Below are 12,313 nucleotides of genomic sequence, written 5' to 3'. Positions count from 1 at the left end.
TGTTGTGTTCTATCCTGATTCCTGAAGCACTTTTGCAACATCTATAATGTTTAGTTTTATGGGCGGGTATTTGTGATGTATAGTGTTGGTTTGGAGCTAAAAAGAACCATTTTTGAAACCTCTTTAAATCATCTGTGATTTTTGAGCCATGTGCAGTACATTGTAGTTAATGTAAAAGCAATGGTGCAATGCTGTATCATATCACCTGTGTACTACAGAAATGTCATGACTATAGAAGAAGACCTCTTCCACAGCTCTATACTCCTGTACTTGATTGTTGAGGAACTTGAAGCAAGGTCTGTGGTGCCTCTTAGCCCAACCCCAAATCACGTCACCTTCTTCATGACTCATTGGTTAGCTGCCTTGGTGCTTTCCAGTTTCTGTCTGCCCAGCCCACAGCAGTGAAGCACTCAGTACCCATGATTAACTGAGAGGGTTGGAAGCTCAATCTCTTTTAGCAGGTTGTTACTAAATTACATTAATGAAATTACTATTCATGTGTTTTTAAGACTGAAATTCTGTGGTCAATAGATCTGTGTGGATATTGTAGCACTAATAGATCTGAAAATGTTTAAAATGAATACATTTTTATATAAACCAGATTCATGTTGAACTACATTGGATATGTGACTATTTGTCCTATAAAACTAGATTAATCTTGATGGAATGAATAGTATAGGGAAGATGATGCCAAAGTTTATAAGCCAGAAAATGTGATTATGGGTGTTGGGGTGTTGTCTGAAAAAAATGTATCATCTCGACTATCTCTCTCTTTTCTTAACCAATCTCTCCATCTCTCCTTTCAGATCGACGCAGTGAGTAAAAGAAGTAAGGAGTCAGAGGCTGCCTTCCTAAACGTGTACAAGAGATTCATCGATGTCCCAGGTAAGTCTCATCGCAACTGTGTATGCGAGGCACCGTAAACGCATCTGTCATGTTTATGAGGCACATGTCTCTGGCGCCACATATACGTGCATACACAGACACGTTCCTGATGACTTCTCTTGGTGTTCCTGAGACAATGTGCGTCCAGGAGCCCTGTGAGTGCTGAGCGGTAGGTAAATTGTGAAGGGATGGGGAGCAGGGCATACACTGTGATTTAAACATCTACCATTCACTCAGATTTCTTACCAGCCAAAAATATTTTTGGGGAATAAAATTTACACCAACAAAACATAAAAAAACGGATGAGCATGCTTTGCAATGTTTCTAGAACATAGCCTGCGTTACTAGTAAGAAGTAACTAATGTGGTATATTTATGCAATAAGGCCAGATAGGGTGTGGTAAATGGCCAATTTACCACTGCTAAGGGCTGTTCTTATGCACAGTGCAAAGTGGAGTGCCTGGACACAGGTATATTGGCCATATATCGCAAACCCCCGAGGTGCCTTATTGCTATTATAAACTGGTTACCAAAGTGATTACAGCAGTAAAAATGTAAGTTTGTCATATCTGTGGTATACGGTCTGATATACCACGGCTGTCAGCCAATCAGCATTTAGGGCTCAAACCACCCAGTTTATAATGAATAATTACGTTTTTGTGACCTGATATAACCAAAATAACACATTAGACAAATTTCCCCTTCCCCTTTAAGGGCAGGAGGTTGCCGTGGTATTGGGACTCAGTCATGTCTGTGCCTGTTAGATTGAGTCTGACTAGTAGAAGCGTTGTCTTCTCTTCCCTAGCATTTGAAACTCGAACATAGACCAACAACATAGCTTGTGAACAAAACAATGTAAATAGCCAAGAAACACAAGGACAGTCTCATTTCAGTAGACTTTCGTTTAAAGTAAATTAGATAAACTTTTATGCCTGTGCACAGCACTTCTAAAAATGAATCTTTTACTTAGCTCTTCACGTGTGCACAGCACCCAGCCAGGCAGTGTTGCAGCGCAAGGTGGAATAGGCTATATAGGATTTATAGTTCTTTGATTTTGTTGCGTTTCATTTACCACCTATGAAGCAAAATGGCGGAAATACTTTGAAAACAGCTACTGCAGCTTTTATTTTACTATAAATGACTATTTGACTATTTTTTTTCACAAATGCGAGTGAAATGCGTGCACTATGGAGCCCTGACCAACCTCCAATGTGGCTAGTGAAATACACATCTTACCCGCCAAAACCTACCTGCAGGTGGCGATTGTTCATTTTAGGTCCTGATGGAGAGTACATTGATGATTTCAACACACTGACAGACACACAGTCACTGTTAACACCAGTGTTGTTGTCCATGGAGATCTCCTGGCCAATGGTTTTTCCACCTAACTGAAGCACTAGAGGACTTGGATAGGCTGACTAATAGTGGAAACAGACAGTCAGCAGTGGAGGTCGACTGGACTGGAGTGTGTGTTTGTCTGTGACCGACTGAGCTTTTTGAGCTGACTCGATCCTGTGTGTGTGGCTGTGTGTGTGTCTTCCTGTGTGTGTGTAGCTGTGTGTGTGCAGCTGGCTGTCTGTCTGAAACACATTTCCTCCTTGGTGAACCTTATGGACACACACATGCGAACAGACACACACAGAGGCCTGTAGGAGCAAGCATGCTGGCCTGGGGAACCACGTAGTACATGCGTAAATTACTGCTTTTGTGTTTTGGAGATCCCAGCCACACACACACACACACACACAGAGAGAGAGAGCTAAAAGCCTGCCAAGACAGAGGAGCAGCACCTAGAGACCTCTTTGACTTGGCTCTCTTACGTGGTGTGTGTGTTGTCTGCCTGTGTGGGAAAATCTAGGAATGTCTGTATTATCATTGTAATCTGCATCCTGTCCATTCTTGTCTCCGTGTCTGAGGATGAGAGATCACTACTCCACTGATTATCTCACAGATGTGTTTGTGATCACACAGACCTAGCGTCAGTGTGTCCACCCCTTTGAGCTCTTTTGGACACACCAAGGAAAATACACGCACCTTACCTCACTCTCATCCTGATGACACTATGCAATAGAATGTCAAAGTTGACAGGTGTCTCCACCCGTCTGCCCTCTTGCCTTCTCATGCAACCTTTAGAAATATTCACACTGTTCTCACAGACAGCCTAGTGTTCTGCAGCAGGCTGGACTGGCTGCACTGAGCAGTTGGCACTGTCTCACTCCTTCTGCTCAGAACACACACACATGCCCATCCAGACAGGGCTGGTGCCACCGCCTGTCTAGTGAAGGGACAATCTCCTGGTTAGAAGTCCAGGGAGGACATGGAGAGAAAGATTCCATGTGACACACACTGTAGTTTGTCTGTTCTGGAGAGAGCAGCAGTAGAGTGGTAGGACCTGGGACTAGGCCCACAGAGACAGGCTATGTTGTACAGTCCAGTACTGTGACAGCAGTCATCATCACCCTAATGTCACAGTATGACCTTCTCTCCTGTCAGTTTGTTTAATCATATGGGGTATTCAAAGCACACATAACAAGAGAGTATCATCCTAACTAATATAATAAAACATTAAATGGGACTGAAAGATGAGATCCATTATAACCCTTCAAGGATGTTTGTCTAGTGTTACTTTTTATGACAAGAAATTAAAGTACATTTTAAATTAAAAATTAAAAAAGGTATTTGTCAGCAGGTTTAACTAACAGTGAAATGCTTACTTAAGAGATTTTCCAACAGAGTTAAAGATAAATTAGCAAATAAGAAATAGAAATAGTGTACACAGTGAATAACGAATAACAGTGACGAGTAAAAATAACCTGGGTGTATATACAGGGAGTATCAGCAGCGAGCCAATGTGCAGGGGTACGAGGTAATTGAGGTAGATAGTGTATGTACATATAGGTAGGTGTGAAGTGACTAGGCAATAGGATAGGTAATAGACAGTTGTGTGTGTGTGTGTGTGGCGTCAGTACACGTATGTGTCGGGGTGTCAGTATGTGGAGTCTTGGTAGAGTTCAGTGTGTGTGTGTGTTTAGAGTCAGTGCAGGAGAGTGTATGTGTTTCACAATCAAATAGTGATTTATGAGAAACGTAACATGGGAACAGGCTGTCCAAGGCTAGATCTTTCAGAATATTAGATTACACTGTGTATGACGCAGGGTGTCAGAACTCAGGACAACAAAGTTGACATAATGGGCCTTTGATAATGCTGTTGTGTCCTCAATGGCTTGTCTGGTGTTGGAGAATGTATCGCTTCTCCCTCCAAGGACGTGTGTGTGTGTGTGTGTGTACTCAGAGGAGAATAGAGGCGCTGGATGTCTTTCATCTCTAACATCAGACCTCTTCCCTCTCTTCTGCTGTTTCCAGACTGCCTTAAATATGCTCTCATACGCTTGTACACTGACGGTACAAAACATTAAGAACACCTTCCAAATATTGAGTTGCACCCCCCTTTGCCCTCAGAACAGCCTCAATTTGTCAGGACATGAACTCTACAAGGTGTCGAAAGTGTTCCACAGTTGTGTCAAGTTATCTGGATGTCCTTTGCGTGGTGGACCATTATTGATACACACGGAAACCAGCAGGGTTTCAGTCCTTGACACAAACCGGTGCGCATCTACCATCACATCCCGTTCAAAGGCACTTAAATATTTTGTCTTACCCATTCAGCTTTCACCTGGAGTCACCTGGTCAGATTGTCATGGAAAGAGCAGGTGTTCCAAATGTTTTGTATACTTAGTCTACTCACCCTCGCCCTCTTCGTCTCTTTTTTTATCTCCCTCTTTCTTTCCCTCTCTAGTCTCTATCACTTTTCATATCCCTCCTCTTCCTCCCCCTTCCCCCTAGCTTCCTCCTCCTATTCTCTTTCTCTCGGGGCCAGGGGGTCTAATGTAATCATATGATTATATAATTAACCCAGCTGTCTCATTAAAGAAAATCAACTGGAATTGGGGCATAATTAGTCATACGCCAATTAGTGACCGTGTCAATGCCGGGCACTGATGAGGCCAGGGCTGGCAAGACTGGCAGCGCCCAACGTGGAGGGTGGGGAGGACTCAGTGTTAGAACACCCTGCCAGTCTCCACATCCCAACCCCTCCCTATCCATCCCTTACTCATTACCATCATCACAATCTCTGACCTTGACTCAAAAGAGGACCACAATCAGTCATATACTTTTTCCTGTCATCCGCAATGTGTTTTACTGTTTTTGATTAATTAAATTATTCAATATGTACATCAATACATCTACAGTTTTCACCACTGTGGGTTGTCTATGCTGTACTACTATTGGATAGATACTGTACAGTCTGTTTACAGGAATGTATTGTTGTCCCATGGGTTTTTCTGTCCCTAAGATAAGTCATCATCATTGTCCAGAAACCTAGGTAGCTCCCCTCTTCCTATCTCTCTTTTCCTCTCTCATTCATTGTCCCTGCCTCTCTCTCTCATGCCCTTTTGCTTTTCATCTCCCTCTTACTCTCTTTTCCTCTCTTCCTCTCCTTTGTCTGGGCTGTGTGTGTGGTGGCAACAGCAGCGCTGTCTCAGCTCTCCAGCTTTGCTCTGTGTGAATGGGGGCAGCTATACATAGCTCTGCTGCTCTGGCACCCAACACACACACACACACACACACACACACACACACACAGACACACAGAAGTCATCAGTCAGCCTCGCGTGACTCACCCTGGCCACTCAGTCACAACCAGGCACAGAGACACAAAACCCCACTCTAGACCTTACTGTTGCAGTGCATGGAAGTATGTTGGAATGGAGTGAGGAGTAGAGGTTAGAGACTGACTGGATGGGTGTGATCTCCTCAGTGAACCGATCTTCAAAACATGTTACACTACTAGCTACATACACATCAAGCTGTTGAACTTTGAAGATCTGCTCTGATGTTAGACATGCTTGGTAATACAGTGGGGCAAAAATTTATTTAGTCAGTCACCAAGTTCTCCCACTTAAAAATATGAGAGGCCTGTAATTTTCATCATGGGTACACTTCAACTATGACAGACAAAATGAGAAAATGAATTTATTTGCAAATTATGGTGGAAAATAAGTATTTGGTCACCTACAACCAAGCAAGATTTCTGGCTCTCACAGACCTGTAACTTCTTCTTTAAGAGGCTCCTCTGTCCTCCACTCATTACCTGTATTAATGGCACCTGTTTGAACTTGTTATCAGTATAAAAGACACCTGTCCACAACCTCAAACAGTCACACTCCAAACTCCACTATGGCCAAGACCAAAGAGCTGTCAAAGGACACCAGAAACAAAATTGTAGATGTGCACCAAGCTGGGAAGACTGAATCTGCAATAGGTAAGCAGCTTAGTTTGAAGAAATCAACTGTGGAAACAATTATTAGGAAATGGAAGACATACAAGACCACTGATAATCTCCCTCGATCTGGGGCTCCACGCAAGATCTCACCCCGTGGGGTCAAAATGACCAAAAATCCCAGAACCACACGGGGGGACCTAGTGAATGACCTGCAGAGAGCTGGGAACAAAGTAACAAAGCCTACCATCAGTAACACACTATGCTGCCAGGGACTCAAATGTTGCAGTGCCAGACGTGTCCCCCTGCTTAAGCCAGTACATGTCCAGGCCCGTCGGAAGTTTGCTAGAGAGCATTTGGATGATCCAGAAGAAGATTGGGAGAATGTCATATGGTCAGATCAAACCAAAATATAACTTTTTGGTAAAAACTCAACTCGTTGTGTTTGGAGGACAAAGAATGCTGAGTTGCATCCAAAGAACACCATACCTACTGTGAAGCATGGGGGTGGAAACATCATGCTTTGGGGCTGTTTTTCTGCAAAGGGACCAGGATGACTGATCCGTGTAAAGGAAATACTGAATGGTGCCATGTATCGTGAGATTTTGAGTGAAAACCTCCTTCCATCAGCAAGGGCATTGAAGATGAAACGTGGCTGGGTCTTTCAGCATGACAATGATCCCAAACACACAACGAAGGTAAGAAGCATTTCAAGGTCCTGGAGTGGCCTAGCCAGTCTCCAGATCTCAACCCCATAGAACATTTTTGGAGGGAGTTGAAAAGTCTGTGTTGTCCAGCAACAGCCCCAAAACATCACTGCTCTAGAGGAGATCTGCATGGAGGAATGGGCCAAAATACCAGCAACAGTGTGTGAAAACCTTGTGAAGACTTACAGAAAACGTTTGACCTCTGTCATTGCCAACAAAGGGTATATAACAAAGTATTGAGATAACCTTTTGTTATTGACCAAATACTTATTTTCCACCATCATTTGCAAATAAATTCATTAAAAATCTTACAATGTGATTTTCTGGATTTTTTCCCCTCATTATGTCTGTCATAGTTGAAGTTTACCTATGATGAAAATTACAGGCCTCTCTCATCTTTTTAAGTGGGAGAACTTGCAATCAGCCAATTGGTGGCTGACTAAATACTTTTTTGCCCCACTGTATATATGTGCAGAGAAAAATTCTGTGATAAGTAATTAATCTATAGTAATTGGTGATGTCTGGTGATTAGTAACAAGTAGTGCCCTTTCCTTGTCCCCTCCTATCAGACCCTGTGTCGGCCCTGGAGGCTGCCCAGCAGCTACAGCTGAAGGTCCAGAGGATGCACGACATCGAAACGGAGAACCAGAAGCTCCGCGAGACGCTGGAGGGCTACACCCAGGAGATCGCTGAGGTCAAGAACCATGGTGAGGCTGAGACACATGCTCTTTCTGAACCTATCCTAGACCAGTGTGATCAACCCAGTTTGAACCCATAGGCCACAAGAAATTGTTGGCTTGCTGAGCTAAAGCCCTAGGTATTAGCTCAGGGTGCTAACACAAGTGTTCAGGTCCCAGACAACCTCATCCACTGAAACGCTTCCACTACAACACCACAGAGAGCTAGGCTAAGACTCCCATTGGGAGATTCATCAATGCTTAGCTGTCTTTAAAAGGGATGAAACTCCTCAACGGTCTGGTTGAAAGTATAGTAAAAGTATATGTGCAATGTTAGCAGTTGTAAGAAGATTATCGGTCATGCGGATACCGTTTCAAGAGCCGATGTCCGTGGAGTTACATCAAACGCTGTAAAATAGCTAACATCTAACATCAAATTAGTGGAGCAGCGGAGTCAGCCCAAAGTCATTCCATAACCCCGAAATATAGATCATTTTTTAATAAAGGCTCTCCTTCTCCATAGCCATCTTTATGAGAAAGTATCCCCTGGGCAGTCTTTTCAGATGAATCCCATTGTATAGGCCTCTAAAGCCTTCACTGCTTTTTCTCTTTTCAGAAAGGCAGGGAAAAGAAGGGGAGGAGAAGAGGGGATAGAGGGAGGAGGAGGGTAGGGGGGCCTTCCCTCTCTGTCTTTGGAATTCCCCTCCCACCAAGAGCTAATTGACCCAGCTCAATAGCGGCAATATTTTATTTTGCCATTGATTTTTCCTCTCTTTCTCCCCTCCCCTCCCCCTCCCCACCGTGCCCTGGCTAAGCTGCAGATCTTCTACCTCAGCGATGGAGGAGAGGAGAATCCCCCTCTCTCTCATTCTCTCTCCTCCTTCCCGCTCTTCCTTCCTCTCTCTCTCTCATCCCGGCCAGCCAAGGCCATTGATCCCCTGCAACCTAAATGTTTAAAGTTCAATTTAATAGTTAAGCGGGAAAAGGGCTCAGAGGGGACTCATCGCCATTGATTATGTGTCAGGGCTGAAATGTTGGAGTTTAAATCACCGCAGAGGAGGAGGAGAGAGCGAGGGCATCAGTGAGTGAGCGAGAGAAAAAAAAGAAGAGAAGACGAGTAAGAAGTGGGGGAAACCTGAGAGCTCTCAGTCAGTAATACAAGTGGGCTGTGCCAATGCACACAGTGGAGTGGAGCCCTGTTCCTCCTACTCCATCTTACTTGGAGAATCCCTCTGTCAGTGTAACTTACAATCCAGACTTAGAAGGATGATGTGATCCTTATGTGGTACCTAATATCGTGTTGGTACTCTGGTTTATTTATTTCCTGTTATTGTATCACTTACTGACTTTTTGTGTTTTCTCTCTCCTGCCCTCCCTCTCTGTCTCTCTCGCTGTGTATCTCTCTCCCTCTGTATATCTGTATATCTCCCTCTTGCTTTCTGTCTCTCTTTCTCACAGAGGTCACAATTAAAGCACTTAAGGAGAAGATAGAGGAGTATGAAGAGACCCTGAAGAAACAGGCCAAGGAGCTGGGCCAGGAGGAGAGGAGAGAGAGAGAGGAGGGGCAGCTTCACAACGACCATGCAGAGGAGGAGAGGTAAGTTAGTAAGGACTAGCTGTGGAGGATAGGCTAGCTAGTGTTTGCCAACGGGCAGCGACTACTGGCTGAGTATGAGCGAAGGTTAAGCCCAGACTGAACGATGGTTAGTTTCATACATGTTTGTACTGTAGATAAGTGGGTGACCAAGTTTAGTTAACCTTCCAGTGAGGATTGGATGCATCAGGGTTGTTGTGAAGGGCACTGAAACGGACTCCCTATCACTTTCACTCAGCACTTGAGCTGAGCAAATATTTAATCAGGAACGGGAGATAACCGGCACTCATTCGTTTTTTGCATTGTTTTAACCCACCGTATTCCTATTGAACTTGCTCCTAATCATGGGCGATATCTCAATTTGAACTCGAACACTATACACTAATAGTGTCACACACTATTATATGATCCCATCAGTTTGTCCTGATGGAGGCCTATGCGGCCGTTACACAAGGCTTTTATTGGGACCAACCCACCCTAACTGTAATCCCATTGCACTGTAATACCTTTTAATTCTCCGCTGTTTGTTTACTCCTAAACCCCCCCCGTATGGATGGTAATACCGCACTGAGCCTCCTGATCATCACTGCTGCCAGACTGTCACTCACCGGACAGGGACACAGTTCGGCTCTGTTATCTGTTATGTCAGAGGGCAACAATAAGGCCCCATTGTAACCTATTGTCACCACTCTCACCCTTGTTACAAAGACGCCACCATAGACCCCATTCTGCTACCTTGAATTATATGAATGTTTCCTAGTTACCCAAAAATAGCACCTGGGAGGAAAGAGAGGGAGGGAGAGAGCAGAGGTACAGTACAGTGACATGGGGATGAGTAGAGGCACAACAGGGGTGCAGTCATCCACAGAGGCAGGAACTGCCAGGCAGTCAGAACCAATGTGTCAGTGAGGTTTGTCTCCCTTGCTTTGGCACTTCCTCGTTTTTTTAATGCATTTGAGGTTGAGAGGTTCTCTGGTGAGAATGGTGATTCTTGGTGTTGTGGAGATAGCCTTTTTATCCCTGTAGACCAATTTTGATTGGTTGATTTTGTGCCCTGATTTTGACCAATGCATTTCACCAACACTCCATTTAGGCCACACACTCTGGCAAGGTCTAGGGTATGTGATATCTGGTGATATCTCAGACTCTATGAAACCTAAATACAGACAGAAAATAGATAGCCCAGATTGTAAAACCTTATGTCTTCATTATCATTTCCAAATCTGGCGACTACCCATACATACTATAAACAGTGATATCATTGATAACTAACTACTCCCAACCTTTATAGCTTCTCCCTTTGGAAACTGACAGTTTGTCCTTATAACGAACCAACTCCCAAGGAGAAACGGGCTCTCAACCCCTCTCATCTCGTCCCCTCTCATCTCGTCCTCAGTAATAGCTAGCCAGTCAGGAGTTGACATTAATTCTTAAGGGTTTTGCATGTTCCCCTCCTCTTTAGCGCTGCGGTAAATTGATGAGTCGTCTGCCAGTGCAGGAGGGCTGGTGGCATGATGGTTGGCCCAGGTGTTTCAGTATTGATGATACTAACCCCCCCGACAGACATGACAGAGCAGAACAGTCTAGCCGCTGTTGGCAAAAAATCCAACACTTAAATGTCCTCTCCACTTGCAGTGTACTTCAACTGGAATCAGAGCGAGTGCTTGTTCATTTGAGCGGGTGCTATGGTAACTGGTCTTATTTTTTCAAAGTGCTAATAGGCTGAATTGGTCCCTTCACGTTGAGTGATGATAAATCTCTTAGCTTACCTGTATCCTCTTGATGCGATAAGCCTTTTTTATCTTTAAAGTTGATACTTTTTAACCTGTTCGCTCTGTTTTGTGGTGATGCTAGCAGGCAAACTTGACCCCTGTGATGCAACATTAGCCTCTTGAAATGCTCATTAGATACAATGTTGTTTCTTACTGAGGTGATGCTAAGCTAACTTGTATCTGTCCCTCTGTCCACACAGTCAACAACAGGAGAACCAGGAGTCTGTGGTGTCAAAGCTAGAGGAGGCAAACCGTAAGGCCCAGTCCCTACAGACAGGTAATCAGTAGCTCACCTTCTACACCCAGTTATAGTCCCACAGGCCCAACCCTAACTTGAGTTTCATAGGTATACTTTAACAAACCTTTGCATAAATCCCCCAACGTCACACAGTAAGCTAAGGCTAGCTTGATGTCAACACACTCCTCTGCTGGCAGTATGTCTTTATGTTGACCCAGAAGTCAGTGTTAGATGTTGGATTCCTCTGTCTCTCTCTCTCTTTCTCTCTCTTTCTGGCTGGCTGGCGGCTGCCCAGTGAGTGACAAATCTAGGCCTGTCAACACTGTCCCAGCCCCATGTAGCCTGCTTGCTGCTGTAGAACTGACAGTCCGCTGTCACAGCACATCAGCTCCAGAGTCCAGACCCAGCCACTAACTCTAGTATGATTCAGGCCCAGCCACTACCTCTAGTATGATTCAGACCCAGCCACTCGTTCTAGTATGATTCAGGCCCAGCCACTCGTTCTAGTATGATTCAGGCCCAGCCACTACCTCTAGTATGATTCAGGCCCAGCCACTACCTCTAGTATGATTCAGGCCCAACCACTACCTCTAGTATGATTCAGGCCCAGCCACTAACTCTAGTATGATTCAGGCCCAGGCACTACCTCTAGTATGATTCAGGCCCAGCCACTACCTCTAGTATGATTCAGGCCCAGCCACTAACTCTAGTATGATTCAGGCCCAGCCACTACCTCTAGTATGATTCAGGCCCAGCCACTACCTCTAGTATGATTCAGGCCCAGCCACTAACTCTAGTATGATTCAGGCCCAGCCACTAACTCTAGTATGATTCAGGCCCAGCCACTCGCTCTAGTATGATTCAGGCCCAGCCACTCGCTCTAGTATGATTCAGGCCCAGCCACTCGCTCTAGTATGATTCAGGCCCAGCCACTCGCTCTAGTATGATTCAGGCCCAGCCACTTGCTCTAGTATGATTCAGGCCCAGCCACTCGCTCTAGTATGATTCAGGCCCAGCCACTCGCTCTAGTATGATTCAGGCCCAGCCACTCGCTCTAGTATGATTCAGGCCCAGCCACTCGCTCTAGTATGATTCAGGCCCAGCCACTCGCTCTAGTATGATTCAGGCCCAGCCACTCGCTCTAGTATGATTCAGGCCCA

General features: G+C 44.8%; 1 protein-coding gene across 6 annotated transcripts in view; it reads left to right on the top strand.

The window, feature by feature from the left end:
• cux1a (cut-like homeobox 1a) overlaps nt 1-12,313 on the top strand; it is a 213,093-nt gene that overhangs the window by 105,813 nt on the left and 94,967 nt on the right. For all 6 annotated transcript variants that reach the window (XM_021617952.2, XM_021617950.2, XM_021617951.2 and 3 more), the window contains 4 exons: nt 807-885; nt 7,442-7,579; nt 9,008-9,146; nt 11,116-11,192. In XM_021617952.2, the coding sequence (XP_021473627.2) occupies nt 807-885; nt 7,442-7,579; nt 9,008-9,146; nt 11,116-11,192 (433 nt within the window). The remainder of the gene's footprint in view (nt 1-806; nt 886-7,441; nt 7,580-9,007; nt 9,147-11,115; nt 11,193-12,313) is intronic.

The sequence above is a fragment of the Oncorhynchus mykiss genome, chromosome 10, assembly GCF_013265735.2.
Source record: "Oncorhynchus mykiss isolate Arlee chromosome 10, USDA_OmykA_1.1, whole genome shotgun sequence".
Classification (NCBI taxonomy): domain Eukaryota; kingdom Metazoa; phylum Chordata; class Actinopteri; order Salmoniformes; family Salmonidae; genus Oncorhynchus; species Oncorhynchus mykiss.
The sequence above is the reverse complement of the archived record's forward strand: the minus strand, read 5'-3'. Positions and strand labels throughout refer to the sequence as shown.